At 36.6% G+C, this 27,052-nt stretch overlaps 1 protein-coding gene across 1 annotated transcript in view; it reads left to right on the forward strand.

The window, feature by feature from the left end:
* Positions 1 to 27,052, forward strand: part of Suv3 (Suv3 RNA helicase) — an 84,352-nt gene that overhangs the window by 53,819 nt on the left and 3,481 nt on the right. Inside the window, exons 7-12 of the mRNA XM_081734679.1 lie at positions 2,732 to 2,873; positions 7,842 to 8,000; positions 10,085 to 10,264; positions 11,422 to 11,570; positions 14,784 to 14,983; positions 22,138 to 22,262. Coding sequence (XP_081590805.1) covers positions 2,732 to 2,873; positions 7,842 to 8,000; positions 10,085 to 10,264; positions 11,422 to 11,570; positions 14,784 to 14,983; positions 22,138 to 22,262 — 955 coding nt within the window. The remainder of the gene's footprint in view (positions 1 to 2,731; positions 2,874 to 7,841; positions 8,001 to 10,084; positions 10,265 to 11,421; positions 11,571 to 14,783; positions 14,984 to 22,137; positions 22,263 to 27,052) is intronic.

Consider the following 27,052-nt stretch of genomic DNA (forward strand, 5'->3'; position numbering starts at 1 on the left):
CTTGCTTCAAAATGATGAAAACTTTCCGACTCATAAAAAGTTCTTCAATTTTTCCATATAAGGCAGAAAATATTTCGATTCATGAAAAATTGTTTAACTTGTTCCTACATAGTACTGAAAATTGTCTGAGCCATGAAAATTTTCAGATTCTTTAAAAACGATCTTTCACTTTTTAACATTTCTATACATGAATTCAACCAATTTCATCATTGCTGAGGAATTGTTACTTGATTACTGTTATTTTTTTTAGAACGGAAAATTTTCCGGAAAAATATAGTGGAAAATTTTCCGCCTCACATCACTAATCCCAGGTGAGGTTAAATTTAGATTAAAATTGTGACGACACATGGTATTAGTCTACTTTGCATATACAACTTTATTGATAAAAAAAAGTTATTTACTTACGATGCAATACATAGGTGAACGAGTGTAAGCGAGGGAAGGGGGTTAGAAGCCCCGCAGGGCTCGTTTGATTCCATTTTTATCACAATTATAATACCACGTGACATTACGTCACGCCAATGATGCAACTACGCTAGTTGTCGCCCGGGACAAGAACTCGCCTTAACGCCCCCTGACTAACCAAACCAAATGCTCCCCTAAATATTTGCCCAATTTCGTGCCGTCCCAATCCGGCATCCGGGGCACAAGCCCCGTTTCTTCCCCTAGTTACGTCACTGCGTCACGCTCGGGTGATGCAATTTCAATGTAAATCTAACCTCACCCAGAGATCCTTTGGTTCATCTCAGGCCATAAGCGTTTGTGGTGGACAACATCGCGTCCGTGGCTTTTCTCGGGATTCTCCCACATTTTCATATTACTATTTTTTCACTTTCATTAATCTTCCGTTTCCTTTAGCCTAAAGGATAGAGCCGTGAGGCGTTAAAAAACTTATTATCCTTCTCTCTGCTTTTCTGTCTGCCAAGGTCTATAAAATAGTACATTTCTTTTGAAATAATTCTTAATTAAGTTTCAGGAGCACGGAAGCTCATTGGTGGAGCACTCACTTCTGGTAAGAAAAGTCCCTGGTTCGATCCCAGCTCAAGGAAGTTGTACTGGACATCTTGCACATGGGTTTTCTCGAAGTTCTCTCGTAAAATGAAATCTTTAAGTTTTGCGTCCCCCGATTGTGGCGACTAGGCTAATGGAGGCGGTGATGAGGAGAAATGAAGTAAATGGTGGAATAAAGAATGTGGGAGGAAACGGAAGAACCCCGAGAAAACTAACGCACAGAGTGTTTGTCCACCACAAAGTTCACTTGACGCGAGCTGGTGTCGAACCAAGGACCCCATGCACTAGAGCTGAACACTCTACCACTGAGCCACTGCGGCCCTCGAGGTCCTCTCGTTTCCTCCCACATGTTTATTCCACCAATTATTTCATTATCATTTGTTTTTATGTTTTATTCTTCTCTTGTAGCTTAAAGGGCAAAATTGTGGGGCATAAAATTAGAAATTTTATTTCATTTTCGATTTTTAATTAAGTTTCAGACTAAGCTTATTCTAAAATTACACATTGTTAGATGAGAACCTTTTTCTCTGTGTAAAGATCTGGAGTACTTGGCCCTGTATTTTATATTGCTAAGAACAGACCTTTTGAATTAATATTCATTATTTCGTTTTTCTGTTAAATTCTTGGAACAGAAATTACAATCTGTAGTAGGTTTCAGATATCCCCCTGCATGTTACATTTTTCTGTATCCAAAATTTGAATATTTCTTAATTAGATTTGATAGAATTTTATTAAAAAGAAAAAAAAACAGAAAGAAAAAAAGAAAATTGATATTTATATTGCTGGCTTACGTTGTGTTTATTTTACTTTCCAAAAATCGAAACCTAGCCAAATTTAGTACAGGATATGAAATCCTTTAGGTCCAGCCCTTTTCATGCTGAGATTTGACAAGAACTCGCTTTAAAGTATTTGATCATAAATTCTACTTTTTCTTTATATTCGCGACCCCTTGAACTACACAGTGCGTTCAGGAAGTTCTAGGACTACCTCGCCACATAGTTGCTGGTCCGGTTGAAGAGACTGGATCGCCATAGAAAATCGTCAGCTGGAATGCTGTTCAGCACTTCCGTTACACTCGTTTTTTCTTTTTGTTTTGTTTTGTTTGTTGCTAATGTGGAGAGAATGGAGCAATGTGTTGCAATCAAATCTTGTTTTAAATGAGGTAAAATCGCAACTGAAACGTACAGAATGGTGTAGAACACGTATGAACATGATTGTTCGAAACAAAGTGCGCCGGCATACACCAGATTTTTCGTGCATCAGTTTTCGGCCAAAAGAAACGTTGCAGTCCTTATACATCCCACATATTGGCCCAATTTGGCTCCAGTATACTTCGTACTCTTCCCTAAGCTCAAATCTACCCTCAAAAGAGAGCGTATTAAGAACGTTGCATCGACTCAAGCGAATGTGACGGCGGCGTTGAACAGCATTCCAGTGGACGAATTTCCTAAGTCGTTCCAGAGTCTGTACGACCGGTTCCGAGAGTTTGTGGCACAGGAAGAAATATATGTAGAAATCTAACGTGGTAATAAGTTTTTTTTAGCATCGTTAAAGTAGTCCCGGAATGTAACTGAACGCACGGAAGGTTTCTTCATGCACGATTTTAGGACCTTGTACAATACGGATTTATTCTAGATTATGTACAATTAATTTTCTGCTCAACTGGTTATGTATAGAAAATGTACCTTTAACTACTTGTGTTTTTGTTGTTGTGTTCCAGGAGCATTCGGAGGGTTATATTTTATTCTCTGATCAAACCTTTCGTCAACGAGAAAGGAGAAAAGGAGATGGACACCATTTCTGTGTCTCAGGCGTTGCAAATCGCTGGAAGAGCTGGACGTTACGGTACACAATATAGCAAGGTAAGTTATAGTTTATTCGATTTTAATAAATGTTTATAATAACGTACGTGAAAGAAGAAGCAACGGAGCAAAGAACAACCTTACAAAAAGATGTGCCATCGTATAAACCAAACGAAAAGTACCCTATAATAATTTAAGTAGGTAAACGTAGTTATTACTGTTAGTAGCTTTCATGTAAATGCTACCTAGCTATTACTGTATTTAATATCACTTTTTTTTTTTTTTTTTTTTTTTTTACATTCTAACATTTGTAGAATATATTTTTGTATTGTTAACAATAGTAATAGTATTTTTAGTATTTTTTTAAAGAACAAAAAAAATGAAGACAGAGAATTGGCATGGGCAGCTGTAATATCCCTTCCCCCAAATCTTTATGTCATACCTTTAAATATTATTATTATTATTATTATTATTATTATTATTATTATTATTATTATTATTATTATTATTATTATTATTATTAAGTACTCTGCCTTTTGGCAGGTCCTGGGACTAATAAGGCTTTTTTTGTCCTCTTTTCTTGATTTTAATTTTGGACCTGGAAATGTTTCTTCCACGTTTCTTGATTTTTCAGCTTCCTCTTTTAACTCCCAATATTTTCTTCTATTTTTCAAATCATCGATCACTTGTGTTCATCTTACCACTTCTCGCTTTCCTTCCATCTTTCTTTCTATGGCGGTATGAAGAAGACTATTTCTTTGCGAGATGTATCCAATCCAATTTGCCTTTCTACGAAGGATGGTGGCTAGAAGCGTCCTCTTCTCTCCTATCCGTTTCAAAACATCTTCATTTGTTACTCGGGCCGCGGTGGCTCAGTGGTAGAGCGTTCACCTCTGGTGTTTAGGGTCCCGGGTTCAAACCCTGCTCCCGCCACGTGAACTTTGTGGTGGACAAACACCGTGTGCGTGGGTTTTCTCGGGATTCTCCTGTTTCCTCCCACTTTCTTCATTCCACTATTTCATTCATCTCACATCATCATCGTCTACTTTAGCCTAACCGACATAACCGTGGAGCGTAAAACTCAAAAATTTAATTTCATTTTCATTTGTTACTCTCTCTATCCATTTTATCTTCTCCATCTTCCTTCAACACCTCATTTCGAATCTCTGTAAATATTTGTTCTTCTCTAACTTCCGTAATGTCCAAGTCTCAGAACCAGTTGAATATCCAAAAAGAGAACATTCTTTTAATATCCTGTTTTATGAGATTTAGGGAAAATTAAAATATCTCATTAAAGTAATTAATTGTATTTTTCTTTATTTACTGTATTTTTTTAAAGAGTCCGTCTCATTTTTGCAATTGACTGAAGCAGTATTTTAAAACTTTTTCTGAAAATCTTAATGTTACAGTTACATGTTGGGGGGGGGGGAAGGGTCGTCAATTACATTTTTTTTACAAAAAGTATTCTATTGATATGTATTAACTTTAAGATGTCTTATAAAATTTATTAAGTAGCTCAAATAGCAATTCGTTGGTTAGTTTACGTGTTTGTTTTACTCATTGTTATTAACCAAGTCTTTATTTAGCTTTTACAGGCATTCCTTATTAATGGACCTTTATCTTATTAAATGCTGCGGTCAGGGAAAATAGTTGGCCTAGTGCCTGGAAACCAGGGAAAAACATTAAAATCACAATTTACGAGCGGTGATTATATTTAATGAGAAAAAGCGGAAAGGCTATTACTCACAACAAAAAATATGTAGCAGATTTTTCTTCTACATGCAACACCTAGCGCTTTCGGAAGATGCTACTTTCTTCATCAGACTGTGGTAGACTTCAAAAAGAATAAAAATCATGAAGGATGGTTAAAAAATGGTTAAAAGGTTAGGATATGTAAAAAACAAATCTTCTATCAAACATTAAAACACACGGGAATAGAAACTCTCTGACATTGTACACTGCTGTTCACTGTTTTCTGTTCTTGCTTTCCAAATGGTGAAAGTATGTGGTATGGTTATAATCTCTAAGATGCGTTGCTAGACCGGATAACTGTTGCGGATTCCGAGGTTTCGAGGTACGAACGTGCTCAGTTATTCTAGTACAAATGTTCCTTTTTGTTTGACCTATATACACTTTATCACACTGACATTTCACCCTATAGACGCCACTGCTTTGTAAAGGGTCAGTAAAAAATGCTTTAAAATTGGTTATGTATTTATCTATAGATTTTGGAGGAACTTCTGAAATTTTGATGTTGTGTCTTTGCAGAATCTTCTTGATTTTTGCTGAAAAATGTGGAGCCAAAGGGACACCAATCGATCTGTCATTTACGGCATCTGTTGTTGGTTGATGGTGGGTGCCGACGATCTCTTATTGTACTTGTTTGTACCATTTTAACAATAAAGATTTTTGGAAATCATTTCCTGTCCAATATGTAATAAAATTTACGAAGGAACTTGAAGAAAATGGTGCTCTTAACTTTCTTGACATTACCATTAAAAGACATAACAATAAATTTGTTAGTTCGGTATACCACAAACCTTCTGCTGGTACAAAATATATCTACTTCAAATCATCACATTCATGCCTTCAGAAATTAAATGTTTGGAAAAACTTTTTAGGAGAGCTCTTTTACTTTCAGTTCTCTCTGAGGATCTCAACAAGGAAATACAGTATTTATTACAAACTGGACAGGAAAATGATTTCCAAAAATCTTTATTGTCAAATCGTGGAATCTTGTTTAATTGAAAAAGCAAAAACAGCAACGGAACGAAAAATTAAGGAATCATAGTATATTCACAAAGAAAAGCCCTCACTTAACCTAGATAGAGGAGAAATAAATATTATTTGGAGTAATCTTTTCACTACATACTTTCACCATTTGGAAAGCAAGAACAGAAAACAGTGAACAGCAGTGTACAATGTCAGTGAGTTTCTATTCCCATGTGTTTTAATGTTTGACAGAAGATTTGTTTTTTACATATCCTAACCTTTTAACCATTTTATAACCATCCTTCATGTTTTCTATCCTTTTTGAAGTCTACCACAGGCTGATGAAGGTAGTAGCATCTTCCGAAAGCGGTAGATGTTGCATGTAGAAGAAAATTCTGCTACATATTTTTTGTTGTGAGTAATAGCCTTTCCGCTTTTTCTCATTAACATTAAAATCATTTTGCAAGAATCCTGTTCGTAGCTAATGAAATCTGCCTGTCTGTAAATTTTTTCCGTTAATCGGATAAAAAAAAAAAAAAAAAAAATTCTTCAGACAGCATTTTAAGAGGTTATGTTTCTACTATTTCGATTAAGGGAATTTTCTGTTTTGTTGATAAATCCGAGTATAGTCCAGGGTCCAAAATAAATAAATTGAAGCGTACAATCCTTCACATTCAAGGATGTCGATTTGATGCTTTTCGCATTTAACGAGCGATATGGGCTTTTTTGATGAGAGCTTTAAAATATCGGATTAAAATTTTGAAACAGATGAACCGATTGGCTATGGGAAACCCTTTATTCCATTATATTTTGTGAAAAACCTGACGGTTTATAAATGTTTCTTCATCAATCCGCTTTGAGTCTGCAGGTGTATATGAAATTTCGTGCACATACCAAGACATTTATATAGGTGTGGCAAAAAAAAAGAATACATTCACTAGGATGAAGGAATATATTCGGGATGCGAAATACAACAATCTTCCAACATCGGACCTTTAAATACATCTGAAAGACTCGGGGCATAACATTGATAAAGTGAAGTTGATGAAAAGAAAATCGGCATGTTTATGTAATACTTTTCATTTGAACTATGGGACTAAAATTAAATTTGGGCATGGGCACTCTGGACAAAAGTTGGAATAATATTCATCGTCCTTACCAATCCTTCGAGAAGGAAAACAAGAAGAAGAAAGATTTAAGATGTTTACACTGTGGAACAAGATGTTTTCTTTATGAGTGTGAACATTTAATGTCCATATTTATAATCTTTATTTATTTATTTATTTATTTATTATTATATACACTTTTAGTAGATTTAAATCCGATTTAAACTACGCGCTGAGCAAAACAATACGTTTATTGTAACAAGAATTTTAGGAATAATACCAAAAAATACATCAAATGATTGCGGTCTTGGCCAGTAATTAGTTTTTGGATCAGGGGCCACAAAATTTTTGAACAGCCCCTAAATCATGTTTTCGCATTTTTTTACGAAATAAGGATATCGTACTGAGTTAAGTAATAGTTTAAGCTTGGCTACACTATATGTAATTCTCCAAATATAAAGCCTACAGAAAAAAAAATGGTTGAAATATATTGGATCTTTTGATCCAAAAATTAATAACGTGTAATAGTTTCGCCAACTATGCACTTGGCTTCATCAGACACTATCCAAGTCACACAGACACTAGTGTTTAGTGAAGCCAAGTGGATAGTTGGTGAAACTGTTAACACGTTACTAATTTTTCCAACAAACGTATTGTTTTGCTCAACGTGTAGTTTAAATCGGATTTAAGCCTATGCTTTTATTTATGAGTGTAAGCATTTAATTGCAATATTTCTCAATCGTACCAAAATACGGTTTCGTACTGTAATCTTAAAAATGCTGACAGTTCTCAACGAAAATTAGGCGTTTAATGTAATTTCTTGAACAATCTGTAAGAATTTAGAGGAGCAAGTGACTGACAACTTTTGAATTTAGTAATAAGATTTCTCTTCAAGTGCCTCTCATTATAATTAATGTGCTTTCTTTATCAAAGATAAATAAAGGACAACGATTTGTAAGGTCAAAATATTGTCAGGGTTGCATGAATTTGATTACGTAAAAATTCAATTAGGAAAGACTTATTCCTCGATTTATCTGTACCTTAATTTCGAAATGTTCTCTGTAATCGCTGTAATAATCTTTCTTTTAAATACGTTCCAGCTGAAATGCTAAGGAAATATTTTTAATGGTATGATTACAATCATAATCGTATATTTCATAGTCTGAACTTTATATATAGTCTTCTATATTTATCTTTGTTTATTTTTCAGGGATATGTAACAACTTTTAAGTCGGAAGATTTGCCAACGTTAAAGAATCTGCTCTCTCAGACCCCAGAGCCTATTACGAGAGCCGGACTCCATCCTACAGCTGACCAGATTGAACTCTATGCTTATCACCTGCCTAGCTCAGCTCTTTCAAATCTAATGGTAATTTACTGATTATTACAGCTGATTTTTTTATTAATTATGTCTGTTGCTGTTAACCTTATTAATTTATTTTAATGTATTATTTTGTTTATGAAATGGAATGAAATCTTTCAGTTTTACGTCCTACGATTATGTCGTATGTACAGGGTGTCTATTGGTCACGAATGTCACGAAAAAGGCATGAAATCAGAAAACGGTCATGAAAGTCAAGAAATTTAGTTTTTGCGTCACGATTGTTTTATCTGTTCAAATTTAAGTACAGACTGGAAAATTTTGTTCTATAAGACATCAAAATTCACTATCAAAAATTTATATGACCGGCTTGAAACGCTGCCAAATCGCTAGCGAAGCATGCTTCTATCGCATGCATGACAGTTTGGCATAATTCGCACCCAAATTCCCTCTTGAGAATGTTACGAGATATTATGGTTTGATAAAGAAAAGGTCACGAAATTTCATTTTCGAATTTTAGTAGACACCCTGTATGATCTAAAGGAGACGGTGATGATGATGATGAATGAAATAGTGGAATGAGAAATAACGAGGAATCCGGAAGAACCCCAAGAAAACACATGCATACGGGGTTTTTCCACGACGAATACCATTTTGTGTGAGCTGAGATTGAACCAAGGACCCCACGCACCAGAGTTGAACGCTCTACCACTGTACCACCGCTGTCCCTATTATTTCCTTTAGTTAGGATATGACTAAAATAGAGATTTATGATATAATGTAAACAAGAAAAAGTTTGTATATTATAATTTCAGAAAGTAAGCATCAAATTTATCTAATGATGTAAGTATAGATTTTGATGTAAAATAGTGGACAGAGGTAAATGATTATCATTCCCGCTTCGCCATTGGGAGGTCTAAGCAATTGTTCGAGTAGTTTTGAGTTCAGTGTTTGTGTTGTTATGTCCATGTGCAACATCGACTTCATGACAGACGGGCCTGCTACTAACATGGACTCCGAGCCACAACCAGTAGTGGGAAATTACCTCTTCCATAAGGTTGATCATGACAGTCTGCTCACCGCCAACTGTGCTGGATTTAAGACACAATCGTAATTCGCAGTCCACGTTAAGAGTAGTGCTGTCCTTCATAACGTCTAAGGACGGACGCAAAACTCTTTTTATCATTATTCCACAGAGGATTATTCATTTGAATTCATTATCGTCTGATTGAGCTTATTGTGCATAACCGTAAGAATGACAATACGTTAAAGCTTTTATATTGTTTACGCACGTTATATATAATAGGAATTATTATTTTTAAAAGAAAAATTCTATTGTAATAGGAATGATAGTTTACTTTCCCGTTCATGCCATACACAACTAAAACATTAAATTGATTGATAGTACATTAAATGTCAGAAAAAAAAAAATGTTCCTGTACTGTTGCTTTATTAAAATTTTGATATAATCTTTAAAAAAAATTGAGGGCACGGTGGCTCAGTGGTAGAGCGCTTACCTCTGGTGTGTGGGGTCCCTAATTCAATCCCCAACCAAGTAAGTTTGTAATGGACAACATCGTGCCCGTTTGTTGTCTCAGGGTACTCCCATTTCCTTCCACATTCTCATTTCACAAATTCTTCCATCATCATTCACTTGCCTTAATTATCCATCTCCCTGAGCCTAACAGGCACTCGTTAAAAAAATAAAGACATTAACTTGTCGTATTTTGCAAAATGACTGATTTTTGGTCTGCTGTCTTCATTGCTGTCTGTATTGTTTGCAAGTTTTACATTTTACTCTTATTATTTATGAAAATAATTGTTTTAGAGTACTATTTTTAAAACATAGACTGCGGGTTATTAATATAAAATATTATCTTCGTATATTTCTCTAGGCATTTAGACATTTTTCAGTCAACTGAGTTTTTTTTTCACATTTGAATATATACCCAAATCCTAATGACTTGCACTTAAGACAGATAAAAGTATTTGAGTGAGAATTGTCTCAACAAATGGAATATTGTTCCATATGGAATATAGTGGTACATGAAAATACGTAGCTTTAATAAAACCATGTGACTACTTTATATTTACTTACTTCAATACTATTATATATTTCAATTATTTTGAAGGATATATTTGTGACGTTGTCGACTGTGGATGACTCCTTATACTTCATGTGTAACATCGAAGACTTTAAGTTCCTGGCGGACATGATCCAACATGTGCCACTTCCATTGCGTGCGCGGTATGTGTTCTGTTGTGCTCCCATCAATAAAAAGATGCCATTTGTTTGCACCATGTTTCTCAAGGTAACAATCTTATTTATGTTTGATACCTTCTCTGTGTACGATTAAAAACTTGCCTTGATATGAAAACGATTAAAGTTATCGTGTTAAGGTAGAAGGTAGAGCAGTTTACAGATGAGATTTAATATTTTTTACAACCTTCTATTATAAAAAATATTTGCTATAAAATAGTATAACATAAAATTATTATAAATGTGGTTTTAAAACTAATATAATATTTACTAAGTACGGTAGTAAAGATAAATAGGTGTTTTAAAACTCAGACAGCTAATGGAAAATTTTCCATAAAACTCCAAACAAGCAAAGTGGATGTATTTATGTATCTATTCGTATTATTATTATTTATAAAAACAAACAGTTCCTATTTTTAAGATTTTTAATGCTTCAGGCAAGCGAAAAAATGGAAACCCGCAAAGCTCCAAGAAAGCTAGGCAGAAAAAAACACACAGACCTCCACTCAAACTAGGTGGCTGCGGTTAAAAATCTCTCAGATCTTTAAGCAAGCTAAAAGAAGAGTTTGGTTCCCACAAAGCTCTAAGCAAGCTAAGTGGGCAAGAAGCCTCAAAGCTCCAGGCAAACTCCAAGGCGTGGATTAAGTTAAATCTCTCAAAACTCCAAGCAAACCAAAAAAGGGGGAGTTAACCATCCAAATTTAATGTTAATTGAAGTGATGTATATAGTTTTATACTTTTTTTAAGCTGCGGTGGCGCGGGTACATCTTTTATTACATGACGAAGTAGTAATAATAATTTTTGTTGTTTGCTTTATGTAGTAACTTATAACAGTTGTAGTAAAAAAATACGTGGTATTGTTTACAAAATAAAAGTGCGTGTAAGTAAGTGTTTGTTATTGCATGTAAGTGCGTGTGTTTAGTTTTTTCTTTGACAGTGGTGTTGACTTCCGTATTCTGAAAATATTCTGCTATAATTCATTTTTCATATAAAATAAATCATTTTTGTTATGATGTCTGTCTAAGTATACTTTAATTTTATACATATTTTGACCGTTTTAGTGTATATGATCTATCTTTTGTCATCACTGATCCTACATTTTTTTTAAATAATCACGATATATTGTGCAAAACGTAGATTAGTATTTTCCTACTTGTTGAATATTCGCTCTTGTACTTTAAGATTTGTCTTTTAAATTACACATTTCAGTTTGCGCGGCAATACAGCAAAAATGAAGCCATAACATTTGATTGGTTGTGTCGTCACATCGGCTGGCCGTTCGCTCCACCGAAAACTATTATCGACTTAGTTCATTTGGAAGCTGTGTTCGACGTTCTTGACTTATACCTATGGTTCAGGTTAGTATTTTTAAATACCATTTACTGAATCATTTCATATTTGACTTAATATATTGTGAGCGCATCTCTGCCTTCGGGAATTGTACAGACATAATTAGAGGTGACCAGGGTGCAACCAGAATCCCCTAGGACACTGTTGACTCCCTGAAATACGTTCGGATTACAGGCGAGAAAAGGTGGTTGTTAAGATATTTCGAAAAAGAAGGGCATAAAAATCAGTTGGGAAACCTTAAAGCAAAGAGTGAGAAGCTTACACCTATCTGTATAAAAATTGTGGTTGTAAAAGAAGTTTTACTGTGCTCGATACATTAGAAAAATTAACACGATACGATATATTGATAAAGTTATGTGGGGGCCCGGCTGTTTATTCCATCACTGCCCACCAGATGTAGAGGCGGCAGCGACGCATATTCAGCAGCAATGACAGTGGCGCAAGTTATTCCTGACTTGTAAACTTAGTCTACATGAGGTTTCTCACTGTTCGACACCAATAGAAGGTGGAAAAGTGGTCTATTACGTTTTAACAACTGTCCAAAACACAGGGGAGACAGTGACATAGATTTACTGAATGGGTCGCTAATGGACGCCTAACTATGACAACATAAACAAACGATTAATCGCTATAACAAAATCTAAGAAGTGCCCAAAACAGCACTAATTTACGACTGTCCCACAGATAGCTAGGAATTATTTAGGCTGTGCTAGCGAAAGCTAATGAGTCAGCAGTTTACCAATTGTGTTATTATAACACTAGTTAACCAAGTTGTGACGGCGGATTATGATACCGCTGGTCACTGGTTTGTAGTAGCGACAAGGAAGTTTAATTTGAGCACTAAGGCAAAATGAACAATAAAACCTAGCTCCAAGAAATTATTATTTGTAATAAGATGACAACACTGCTTAATAGTGTACGTACAAACAGAATATACACAAAATAGTAATTATGCACTCTTAGTGACAATGAAAGGAATTTAATTTAAGAACGTGATTATTCAGACCACAAAAATATAACTGAGAAGGGACTATTAGGCTCTGACTATTCTTAGTCAATCATAAGCAACGTTCGATTAATTAGCAACATAACAAAATAAGTTCGCATAGTAATAAATTTTATGCCGGTCAAAACAGAAAAACGAAAGAGATAGTTGTCGCCAGCAACCAAGTTTAAAAGGGTCACTGTAATTACAAAATGAAAGATTTAACAAAGACACTAGGCGCATGAAATAACGCGTGATCTTATAGTTGAATGCACAAAAGTGATACAACAAAATCAAATCAATAAATATATCAATTACTCACCCAATAACTTAAATGCGATGTGGTGATCAAAGTGGTGGTGGTCTCTTGAACGTCGTCTCGAAGAATAAGACGATGATGATGATGATGAGTTTGGCAATAATTGTTGTCTAGAAGGGAGTCGTCGTTCCTAAAGGCGAAGCCCAAAAGATCCGAGCGGTTGATCTTCCAGTGGCGTAGCCGGTAAACTCTCAGAGTGGTCGAAGTCCTCGCTCCAACAGGAATCCCAACGACGAAGGCCGGGATGAAACTGGAGTCACAAGACACAAGGTGATGCTAGTCCTTACAGCATTCCAGGACACAGGAGTTACTTTGGCACGGTAACTCTCTAGCAGATGTGAACAAGAATTAAGTCCATAAGAACGTTGATGGTAATAAGGCAGTTTCCATAAGTGAGCGACGACACTTATGAAAATCCACAGATACTCGAAGGCAGATTATGGAGAGAAAATTTCTTAATGAATGAGGTACTAGAATTTGTAGGCGTTTAGAATGACTGGAACGCCGAGTTAGATAAAGAATGAGTTCTTATTTTCTGGTTGTCGTAATACGGCACATAGGAGTACTCAGAATTAGTTCGATAGTACAGTAGATTCAGGAACTAGAGTCGGAAGTCTTTGACGGTGGCGAATATGCTTCCCTTGCATAGTTAAGAATGCAGTGTTATATAAGAAGGGAATAAGCGAAGTTCAAGTTTTAGTATCTGAAAATAACTGTCAGGATACTTATGTTTCGTAACGTTTGAAATAATGCTATTTATCAGCAATTGATCCAAGTTCTCATCAATAGACACACACTCTGAATGTCGGTCAATTGGAGCCGACACTAATGGAGAATGGAGATGAGCGGAGTTCTCCCACTAAGGCGGTGTAGAAACACACACCGATAAGCTGAAGATTTCTTTCTCCCCATGACTACCAACGAAAAGATAAGTCGGAGAAAGAAAACGTAGAAGTCCCGAAGGGCGTAGGACAGAATCCTAGCCTCAAGGATGACTATGATACCCCGAAGGGCAACAGACACCAGCCTGTGCCTCAAGAACAACGATGGTAATACCCCCACGAAAACGGCGTGCTATGCAGTTTTATTTGAGGGAAGATCTTCACACTTCCCTAATCGCGGGTGTTGAAGTAAAATTATCTTCTACTAATATTAAACATGCGTGTGCAAATAGAATCTTTGTCTATTTCTGATTTGGTGTGAATTATCTTAATGAAATGTGTGGATGGTGAAATCGGGTCCTGCACATACGCTCAAGAAGACCTCGTCTAAGACTTTGTCGCCCTGTATTACAGAGTATTCAAACAAAAGGTCAAGAGGTGAGATAATATTACATACAAAATTGAATTTTGACCGGAAATCACAAATTATAAAGTGACATACACAGCTGTACATATGAGTCAAACCAAATAAATATACATTGTCTAGAATAGACAGGTATGTGCATTTTGTGTGTCACTAGTGGTGACAAAATTTTAATTATACGTCTAGTAGACGTTACAAGAACACTTGCACTTAAACAGAAACAATAATAGCATTCAGAAAAGAGACATTCTGAGGATTCAGAGGCTGTGTATATATAGTCTACACGTGCAGTATGAATCATGACTCTAAGTTACAGAGTTTCGTTTTCTTTCTCTGCACAAGGTGTGGAAAAAAGAGACTGCTCTCAACGCAATGTGATGAAATACATAGCTTTGGTTTTTAGTTCTGACCAATTGAATTAATGCAAAATAAAGAAATAAATACAAATCCCTTTACACTATATCTGAATTAACTATGTACCAATAGAATAATTGCATGGTAATAAACTCTAATTATGATATTGAATTCGTGATAAGCAAAAAGTAATCTTTAAAAAAAATTGAAAGATTATGTTCTTTGTAATAAATATTGAATAACTTGTTTCCGTTGTAGCTACCGATTCCTGGACCTCTTCCCCGATGCCGAACTAGTGAGAGACATGCAGAAAGAGCTTGACAGCATAATCCAGCAGGGAGTGTTCCAGCTGACTCGCTTGTTGAAGAACAGTGAAACGGGAATGAGCAGTGGCACGGGAGTTGCAACAGATGAAGATGATTTTATTGTTAGTAGAAAGAAACACATGTACCTGAGAGGTAAGACAAAACAGTTCAAAGATGAATTAACTTCTTGACACTAGAAAAAACTACCGTCGTCTATTTGTAACTATATATCTGTTAGCCCTCCCGCTCGTCTAGTGTTGTTTTAGTGCATGTGGTCCCAGGTCCGATTCCCGGAAGGAATGCACAAAAAATTCATTAATTTCAGAATCGTTCAGTTTCATTAAATCACCTGTCGTTTTTAGCCTAAAGGGTATAACGGTGGGATTTGAAACTAACGTATATTAATGAACTATACTGACAAACTGTAAGAGGTGATTCCTCACATCAAAATAAGAGAAAAAGTTTATATGGACCTATGGCGAAAAATGCATAATTTCAAAGCTAGAGCTGTCCAAAACCGCGCAAAAGCCAAATTTCAACAAGTCCTATTTCGAATTCCAGAAACTGTGTATGGTGGTTCTTATCAGCGTAAAGGAAGCCATGCATACACAATCCAAAGTGCATATTTCGTCAATTTTCAATAGGTGTACAGGGTATTCCCTACAGGGTGTAATTCTCACATATGAAGTCAATAGAGTTTTCAGATATGCCCTCATTTCACGGAGGGTCCAAAGTAGGAAGGAGGTAAGTCTTGACAATATGGACATCCAATGCTTCGGAGGGAAGTCGGAAGTGTTAGAAACTGGCAGCTCCATGTTTATTTGTGTTCGGAATAACGTGTGATGCGATGTATTTCTTCACGGTATATTTCACGTTTTCTTCACTTATAAGCATGATTTAAAAAAAATAAAAATAAAAAATAGCAGCATGCGTTCTCCCGAGTACGGGAGACCGTGCTGCTGACGATCCTTAACACTTCTGACATCGCCCCAAAGGATCCCATGTTCATTGCTATCAAGACTTATCGTTTGCTTACTTTGGACCCATCATAAAGTCAGAGTATATCTCAAAATTCGGTTGATGGCATGTCTGGGAATTTCACCCTCTATGGAATATTCTGTACATTCATTGAACATTAATGAAATATGCATTTTGGATTGAGTATGCATGAGTTCCTTTACGCTGATAAGGATCACCATCCACAGTTCCTCGAATTCGAAATAGGGGCTCTTGAAATTTGGCTTTTTCGCGATTTTGGGCAGCCTTAGCTCTGAAACTATGCACTTTTCCCCCCACAGGTCCATATGAACTTTTTCTCTTATTTTGATGTAAGGAATCACCTGTTACAGTTTGTCGGTATATTTCATTAACACTATATATATATATATATATATATATATATATATATATATATATATATATATATATATATATATATATATATATATAATATAATATAATATAATATAATATAATATAATATAATGTAGGGTGTTTCCGTGATGCTGTGCAAAACTCAGAGGGATGAAAGATGTCAGAAGAAGCAATTAAGGATAGGAAAGCGTGTCCGGAAATGCTTTGTTTTGGAGATAGGGGCCACCGTCGACAATTTGTCGCAACGGTACAAAAATGGCCATAATTCGAGAAAGAAATGTCGGATTAAGGTCCGGTCAAAGGCAGTGTGCATTATTTTTACCTGCAGATTTCATTATGTTGGAATGGATTGAAAGCAGGGGCGGATCAGGGGTAGCCCCCCAAAGAAATATAAGATATTTCGAACATCTGCAACAAACGTGCAACGAGAAATTGGTAACTGTATTCAGTACAGATGTTTCGGATAGTCATGATGCCACTAGCTTAAGTATGAGCTGAACACAGTAGTATGCTGTGAAAGAAAGAAGTGCGTACGTAATGGTGACTGTGCACATGGGAAAGATGGAGAGGAAGGGTGGGCAATCACAGAAGAAGGAATCCGAGGTGAGGAACTACTACTAGCACATGCGACCGTACAATAATTACACGGTAGGAGTGTGAAAGAAAGCCGTAGCAGGACGGCCTGCGCAGACGAACACAATAATTCTGGGAAGCTGGTTCGGTGCAGGACGTCATATGTGTGCAGGGAATGTAAAATTAGACGACAAAGAAAGGTGGCTGCAAAATCCCTTGGGTATCGTACAGAAAGAAGGCGAATACGTTTGGCACATAGCACAGAACAAAGCGATTAGATACTGGTCGTAGGACAAAGCCAAATAAACTCTATCGTGTAAACGTTGTAAATGTACTGTACATAAAACATAGAGACTGTACTTACTATGTGCAGTTTCACAGTAGGTGTTCAAAATGATGTCAACCTGGCGTCGATTCATGCATAACAGCGTCGGAAAAAGCTTTGTCGTACACGCGCAAATATCTCTGGAGTGGTTCGGTTGATGTCACTGGCAGCGAGGATGCGTGCCAGGAGGTCCTCTTCGCTCTCTACAGGAGTTTCGTAGACAAGGCTTTTCATGTAGCCCCACAGGAAAAAATCAGGTGGAGTGAGGTCCGGCAAACGAGCGGGCTATGTAACAAGACCCTCTCGCCCGATCCACCTATCTGCGAATGTTTCATCGAGATAAGCACGAGTAACAGCAGCAAAGTGGGCTGGCGCTCGGTCATGCTGAAACCACACCTGCTGCCGGAACAACAAGCGGGACAGTTTCTAGTAGTTCTAGAAGCGTATGCTGCAGGAACTCCGCGTACATTGATGCAGTTAAGCGTGGAGAAAGAAGATAGGGGCGTAGTAAGTAGTCACCAACGATGCCTGCCCACATGTTCACTGCAAATTTCTCTTGGTGGCTCCGTACAATTGTTGCATGAGGGTTTTCGGCGGTCCACACGTGACTATTACGGCTATTAAACAAACCATCTCTGGGTAAAACAGGCTTCATCGGTAAACAATACCAAGGCATGAAACTGAGGATTGGCTACACAGTGCTGCACAAGCCATTCACAGAATACGACACGAGAGTCGATATCAGCTGCACTCAGTATTTGCACTCTTTGTGGATGGTACGGATGCAATTCCTGTTCATGTAGTACCTTCCACACAGTACTGTGTGCCACACCCATGCCATGTGCTATGCCCTGAGTTCTTGTTGAAGGTTGCTCCTCCACATGCGCAAGCACCTCTTCTTCGAAGGCAGGCGTCCTGATAGTTCTATGTCCCCCGTGGTCGTGAAATTGTAGTCGCAACTGTCCCGTTTCCCGTAAACACTGGAAAACGCTCGAGACTATGGAACGCGTGGGATGTCGTCTTTGCGGAAATCGTGCACGATATGACCTCTCCGCTTCAATGCTCTTTCCATTTACCATTCCATACGTAAAAAACATATCTGCGAGCTCGTCAAACGCAAACTCCATTGCACAGAAAAGGTAATTCACACAAACTACCAGACGAACACGACACCAGTCTGTATCAACACTAACCAATTAAAACACGCTTTATCAACCGCATTTGACGAAACACCTCACATTCAACTGACAGCTGCTGCAGTAGACACGAAAATCTTTCGAACTGCAGTAGAGAGGGCGTGCTTACATTCGTGCTATCGTTGGTGACGACTGGCACGCCGTCTACAGACCCTTTACTTACTCTCCCTGTGTTTGTCTTGTTTCAAACAGAAAATGTGTTCACAGCTATTACGTGTAAGAAAATAAATGCATCACTTGCTTTTATCTATACACGCGCTAAACGTCGTCTGTAACTTTTATGATACATGCACATAATTTCAAGTAGACCAACATGCAGCTAATCAGAATCATTTGTGTTCGTCTGCGCGGAGAGTTGGACTGGGTCAGTGGCCGTATGTCACGTAAGACAAGTTTGAGGGTAGATCAGTGGGTTGTAAGTCATTTCGATGACCCACGAAAACCTAAGTCCTTCTATGACCCACGAATCACAACGGACTAACACTAACCAGAGAAATGACGTGTCCCACAATGACCCATGATCCACCACGACAACTTACCCACTCGTACAATATTAAATTCGTGGGTCAGACTGGGTCAGTCGCTTTATATGGCATGGTAGGTCAGAGTGGATCGTGGGTCACGTTTTTGTTGACCTACTGTATCTTTGCGCGATACATTTACTGCCGTCGTGCTGCGGCTTTCTTTCACACACTTACCGTGTAATTTTTGTACTGTCACATGTGCTAGTAGTAGTTCCTCACGTCGGATTCCTTCTTTTCTAATTGCCCACCCTCCCTCTCCATCCTTCCCACATGCACAGCCGCCATCACGTACGTACCTCTTTCACAGCATACTACTGTGTTCAGCTCATAATTAAGCTAGAGGCATCATGACTATCCGAAACATCTGTACTGAACACAGTTACCAATTTCTCGTCGCATGTTTGTTGCAGATGTTCGAAATATGCTATATTTCTTTGGGGGCTACCCTTGCTCCGCCTTTGACCGGACCTTAATCCGACATTTCCTTCTTGAGTTATGGCCATTTTTGAACCGTTGCGACAAATTGTCGGCGGCGGCCCCTATCTCCAAAACGACGCATTTGCGGACACGCGTTCCTATCCTTAAATTGCTTTTTTTGACATCATCTTTCATCTTTCTTAGTTTTGCACAGCATCACAGAAACACACACACACACACACACACACACACACACACACATATATATATATATATATATATATATATATATATATATATATATATATATATATATATATATATATATATATATATATATATATATATATATATATATATATATATATATATATATATATATATATATATAGCCTATTAGATTGTGTAAACACTACTCTTGTTCTCAAAAGTTACAAATGTTGTTAAAAACAGTATTATGAGATTTTCGTATATATACAGGGTGTTACAAAAGTGTGTCAATGTTTTGGGAACAGATTCCTTACATCAAAATAAGAAAAAAAAGTTCATATGGACTTATGCTCAAAAGTGGATTGTTTCGGAGTTATAGGGTGCCGAAAACGTAAAACACGTGACTAAAACTTTATAGTTCCACTACCATGGGACCTAAGTCGGTTGAAGAGATCACTGAAGATCTGGTATGTGAAGTATCCAAATATCCATGTTTAAGAATGCTCTAGTATTTGAACACCAGTTTTTAGAGAGGTAGGTGGAGAGTGATCAAATACTCCCAAACAGGCTCTCTAAATATGATTGTACAAGTACCGGAGGTTCTGAAAGATGGATATTTGGATAGTTCACATACTAGTTCCTCAGTGATATCTTGATGTGACTATGATCAGTCCTACAGTAGTGGAACTATGGACCTTTAAAGTTCATTTTTTCACGTTTGCGGCACCCTATAACTACGAGCCTATACACTTTCGCTCACAGGTCCATATGAACTTTTTTATCTTGATGTGAGGAATCTGTTCTCAAAATATTGTGACAATTTTTTGTAACACCCTGTATATACATACTGTCGTGATTTAAAAGTTATGGGTATGTAAGCTATGAAACTGTACGTATTGAAATCTTGAATTCGCTTCCACATAGGCAGCCTATATTATTAAAATAACCACTCCACACATTAAGTCTGAAGCTTATTTTGTGTCAGTATTGTTATTCTTTGATTTTACAATTCCAGGAAGACTTGTTAGGTAATTTTCCTATAATTTGTTCCATAGAACCTAGAAGTTTGTTAAAAATGTGTACAGGAATGATAACAAGAGCTAGATTTCAACTCAGATGAATCCAACACAATGTTAATTTAATAAATAAATAAAATGTATTTTTCAAATCTTTTATCTTTTAAATAAAACCAATAGATAAAAGCAGGGCTTTGTTATAGTACGGTTTTTTTTCTTACTGTAAATTAATGATATGTTATTCTAATTAGCTCCTTTTTTCCCGCTCAGATTGCTGTAATGATCCAATTTAGTATGCTAAGTAAATGGCACTACATTCAGACAAGACATTGTAATTAATAATAAGTTTTTAAGCGCAGATTCTTTTATGAATAATAAATTATTTCATTAATTTAAACAATCCCTCTTTAATTAACCATTTGTATGCATTTTGTAAGTAGGTTTATGAACTTGTTTTCTAAGAAATTTTACAATCATCAGCAAAAGTACTTTACATCAATCACATGCATCATTTTTTATCAAGAATTCTCAGTCGAATCGACCAGGTTGAGCTTTTATAGTAGCGAGTACGAAATAATATGTATTTTGCTCAAAACCGTGTTCAAATTTGATCCTTTCACTCCGTAGTTCCTAACAAAAGAACATACAGGTGGCCACAAAGTCCTGTTACCCCTGAAAATAAGTAACATAAACCACTAAACGTACGTAAATAACTACACGAAAAGAACTAAATGAAACAAACAACAATGCTTTCGAGAAGTTTTATTGAGATAGGAAACATTAAATGTCCAAAGGATCAGTCTGTCGACGGTCATTCTCGTGACAAAGGATAATACGCCGACAGGTTCTGTGCGACATTTTGCGGAGCATTGCAGGTTTAACTTGAGTGAAAGCTTGTTTCACAGCTTCTGTTAGGTCAACAATGGTATCGTAACGGTTTTTTTTTTTTTTTTTTTTTCAACGATGCCCTTTATGAACCCCTATAGCGCATTATCACAGGCAGTGAGGTCGGAACTTCGTGGTGGCCAGACAAGTGGTGCGGGGAGATCTGGACTACTATGACTAATCTAACGCCCAGGAAAGACTTTCGTAAGATATTGGCGTACAGCAAAGACATAATGGGCAGGTGCCCCATTATGCTGAAACCAACATGTCTTTCTGATTCCGTGCTCCTCTGAGAGAGTAACAATCCAGTTCTGCAACATGTCCAGGTATTGCTAGTGATTCACAGCACCGTTAAAAAAGAACGACCCAAACACGCGTCTGCTGTCTACTCCTGCCCATATCATTACATGCTGGGTTTGTCCTTGGACCAAAAGACCAAATTGCGAGCTCGAGAACTAATGTAAATTACACACTCATCGGTAAAGATCACTTTGCCGCGTTTTGGTATTGTGTCGAACGCCTGAACGAGTGCCGCACATACCTCCATTCTCCGGTTCATGTCTGCGTTCTATAGTTCTTGCAGGGGGTAGGTCGATATGGGTGCTAATCTTACATTAGCATTTATCAAGGGGTAACGGGAAAACTTACATTTGCATTTATCAAGGATAACGGAACTTTGTGGCCATCCCGTAGGTGGATATATAATTTTGATGGTAATTGCAAATGTTATTGTTTCTATTTATAAGGCGCTAAACAGACGTTTGTAGCTCTATGTTTTCATCGATAGGTACAAAATACGACGAGTCAAGCAAAGGACAGCGTCTAGGAAGAGGACAATTAACAGAGCGACTTCTGGCGCAGGGCCTTTTAACTCCGAACATGATACAGGAACTGCAAAAAGAATGGGATAAGGTAAGGAATTTTCATGTCAAAGAAAGTGGAGTATTTCTTACTATCTAATTTCTTGTTTCTCTCTAACTTTACGAATAGAATCCAATCGCATTGCTCCATGTCCTACACGTACTTGTTAGTGTTTAAGTCTGGAGACCATGCAGGCCAAAGTACGAGAAAATGGCGTCCCGCAGTAGTGTCGCAAAGCAGGATTGATGATGTCATGAATGTACGATGCACGAGTTACAGGGTCATTCCATATCAATTCAACACTGTGACTTAACCTCACCATCTCAGATTTTAATGAAACTTCGTACATAGGTGCCCTCTAGATAGACTAAGAAAAATACCACATTTCAACTTTATATATCGAACGGTATTGAAGATAGGGCTATGTAAAGTTTGGAAAAATGCCCAAAATAACATGTTCAATGTATTTTGGAATTGGAATTGCAGCTCTTCTAATTGAGCTAGCGAGCTGGTTGAGGTGTCATTTTACAGCATGTTTCATGCCCTTTCTATGGTATACAACAGCATATAGGCTAGTACAAATTTTTATTTTCAAAACCAAAATCAAAATTTTACTTCAAAATTTTTCAAAAAGTATATATTTTAAAATTTTGAAATTAATTTTATAAATAGATAGTATTGTTGTAAAGCACCTGGCAAAATATGAATTTGGGATGATAATGGGTTCATTGTTAAAAAATTCAAAACTAATACTTATTTTTCAAGAGTACTCTCTACGTAGGGTAATAACCAAGAATACTAAGTTTTACACTCCTGTGAAAATAAAAATGAACACTAATCTGAAAAAAGAGTACAGATGATTTCATAGTAAACTTTTCAATAAGTAATAGGATATGTTTATCACTTGAAATTTGAAAAAGCCACATTTGTTCGACATACATCGCTTTCAAGAACATAACTTCTTCCATCGGGAGTTACAGGATTCACTTTTGTGAGAACGTCCACTACAGTCATCCACAGAACATCATCGTTTCTTGGATATGAGAATGATGGAGGTGGCCAGGTGGATGAAGAAAAATTATTTTTACTTCATCAAGTTCTTCATTTTTCTGTTAAACATACCCGAACCACCAATTTCCTTCATAGACAGCGGTGACATAGCCTGATACGTCTTCTAATTTAAGTTTATTTGGAGATTGTGACACTTCCTTTTCCCAACCCTGCAAACCATCTGGAAAGTGTTTCACCAATAATGTTGATGTAGTTTTGGGAATGAATAGATGATATTGCTGTGTTCCTTTGATAGTCAATGCTTGATCGAAGCGACTTTCCAGGAATATTTCAGCTTCAGTATATTTCTCTTGGGTTGAGTAGGCAAAATTTACTGTGGTAATGTTTTCTACTGCCCTCTCAAAAAGTTGTCCTAGGGTTTAAATTTGATTGTCATAGGGTCTCTTTACTGAACCACCTACTCCATCGCAAGGCCCTTTTCCATCTACTATAGCCGAGATGTACCACCCTCCTTTCACTTTAAAAGCTGCCTCATGAAAGCAGAGGTTCAAGAAGTTTTTCTTATTTTTGGATTGAGCGGTAGACCTGTCGGAAAAATAAACTTGTTTGGAACTTTTTGAAATTCGGATGTCAGAAATGATTTTTTTAAAGGTGTGAACAGCAACTGTATTGTACTCCAGGCAATCGGAAACAACTGCATATTTAATATGTACAACTTCGTTTTCCTGTTTGAAATATGAAACAAAAGAATGGATTGTGACCTGTTACCTTGTCCAGTGGTAGCTCTGTGCTTCATCCTGTAGCGCTGTCTATAATTTTCAGAAAATCACAGACGACAGCAAATTCTGATTCGTTAAGATTTTCTTTTGTGTAGTTAAGGAAGGCTCCCTGTTGCTTGGCAATGAACTTATGCCTACCCGCTAAAGCTGCTTCAATTCGTTTGGTTTGTTTAGGCTTAACTCCTTATGTAATAGCGAGGCTATGAAGGATTAGACATATTACTTGAAGTGGCATCTAAACCACTACTCGGTTTCTATCTGGGAGAAATTTTGTGGGCTCATCGGGACTCCTTAATTACAAGGGGAATATTAGATTCAACTAACACAGATGATTCGACATGTTAAAACGTCACTATGAAATTCACGTGGCATTTGTGATTACGATTTGTGGCATTTCTGCATTTTTTTTACACCAATTGTTTTCTCTATAAACAAACACCTGATTCAAACCAGCCAACCCTGCTGTTGTACCAGTGCTATATGTATACTTTTTACAAATGACGTTTATTTACAGTAACATTTTTAATTGTGAAACGTTTATTAATATTATTTTAAAATTCAAAAGTATCAACACTTCAGCTTGCTTTAAGTTAGTTTTTAAGTTTGAGGTAATAAGTATAGCCAGCAGATTATAAGTCGGTATGATATGTTTAGACCCATTACTGTACTCTTCACGTTAGTGTTCAGATTTATTCCCACAAGTTAAGAAAATAAATGCATTCGTGTATTTTTCAGCTAGGTACAGGGTATTAATGAAAACTATACTGTTAGTTTTAAAAAATTTTAACAATGAACCCATTGTCATCCCAAATTCATATTTTGTCAGGTGTTTTACAACAATACAATTCATGGAATTAATTTCAAAATTTTCAAATATATTTTGATTTTGATTTTGAAAATAAAAATTTGTATTAGCCTATATGCTGTTGTATACCACAGGAAAGGGCATGAAAAATGCTGTAAAATGACACCTCAACCAGCTCACTAGCTCAATTAGGAGAGCTGCAATTCCAATTTCAAAATACATTGAATATGCTATTTTGGGCATTTTTTCCCAAACTTTACATAGCCCTATCTTCAATACAGTTCGATATATAAAGTTTAAATTTGGTATTTTTCTTAGTCTATATGAATAGTACCCTTGTGCAAAATTTCACGACAATCTGAGATGGTAAGGTAAATTTTGTTCTTAAATTGTGTTGATTTGACCTGGAATGGCTCTATACTCTGCTGAATGAACACTAAAGGAAGTGGGATGCAAGCACTCAAAACTAAAAACTCTGAAGCCATTACTTCGGGATCGCAAAGGAGTCCTCCTATTACAGGACAACGCTAGTCCCCACGTGGCTTGGATGACCCGGGACAACATTCTGCGCCTTGAATGGGAAACACTATTGCATCCGTCATACTCTCTGGACATTGCACCATACGATTATCAGCTATTCCATTCTTTGGACAATCACCTTAGAGAACGCCAGTTCAGATCCCTAGTAGAAGTGCATTTTGCATTTGATACCTTTTTCGCTTCAGGTCCCACCAAGTTCTACCGCGATGGAATCCATGGCCTTCCAGAACGTTGGCAGAAGGTCGTCGATGCTGATGGAGACTATTGTAAAGTACCCAAAATCCTAACATGTATTTTATAAATTTATTTTGTTTATTGTAAAACAAGGAAGCGATATTCAAACTATTTGTTTAGCAAAATAAAAACATATAACGTAGGCATCACACCACAGTTATAGGAAATTTTCCTATACGGAAATAGCAAAGTAAGACATTTCATAAGGAGATCTGAGCTAAGCTGTACGCTACAACCAGGAAGCATCTACCTTATAAATCCCGGAAAGGGGTGCTGGTTGAGTACAGAGAGTGGACTCGAGAGTTGGAAATAAGATCGCATAGTGAAAAGATATCGATTGGAGAACATCAAAGCTGAACTACCATCTATTGTTGGATGGTCATAATGGTTAAGTTTCTGTACTATTACGATTTAGTAGATTTTTATAATTAAAACTATTTCGAGTCCTGATAGCTTGTGGTGTGATGTCCAGGTACGTCTTAGGTGACATATCGATGTTCGAAGGTGGTGGGTGAAAGAGCGACAGAACTTTTTTGGTTACCTTAATAAAATTGTATTTTATGCTTTATTATTGTTTATATTTTGAATTGCATATATATGAGGGCACGAAAACATTTTAAGTACTTAGGCCTGTGAGGTTCTTAATTCGACCCTGGTTTCCAGCACATAAATATGAAAGTGATAGCATTGACCATACAGTGCCTCTAGTAACTTCTTTGGATCTGTGGTTGTTTGTACAATTTTAGTTGTAGGAGATTCCAAACCACCTTTTATAAAGAATTTATGTCCGAGGATTGTCAGTTTGAAACATATTTTGCCCTTCCAGCAAGTGGTCGCTTTATTCTATGATGTGATGCCCGTATAACACGTGGGGGGTGTAATATCCATTTTTTAAGTTTTCTGGTGATCCCTCATATTACGAAATTCCTTTAAATTTGCTCTTTTCAAATAAACTCATGTCCAAAATTATTGTCACATGTCTATAAATGTGTTGTTGTAGGAATATAATTTGATAACGAATTCGCCCGGTATTTCTTATAATGTTAGTATGTGTATAATCGGCAAAGACATGTATGTGGAAAATTTCATGTTAAAAGAGCAGTAAATAAGAACAATAAAACGAAAATAAAATTTTCTTGTCCATTTAGTAACATTTTGTTTTACCCATTCTAATTTTCGTATTTATAATTGTTTTCCTATGAAATTTACCACAAATATACATTTCCCGATTATACACATAGTATTAAAAGTATCCTGCAAAATCATTATCAAATTATATTCTTACAAGAAGACAGTTATAGATATGCGACAATCATTTTGGACATGAGTGTACATGTTGTACGTTTGACAGTAAGAGCTGTTGATTTCGTTTAAGATTGTGCTAGACTCCTTCACTTCTCACTATTTGGTAAGAAAGAAAGAAAGAAAGAAAGAAAGAACCTCAATAACGCCTTTCAAGTAGTGAAATCATA

Source organism: Thermobia domestica, chromosome 12 (genome assembly GCF_964235325.1).
Source record: "Thermobia domestica chromosome 12, izTheDome1.hap1.1, whole genome shotgun sequence".
Classification (NCBI taxonomy): domain Eukaryota; kingdom Metazoa; phylum Arthropoda; class Insecta; order Zygentoma; family Lepismatidae; genus Thermobia; species Thermobia domestica.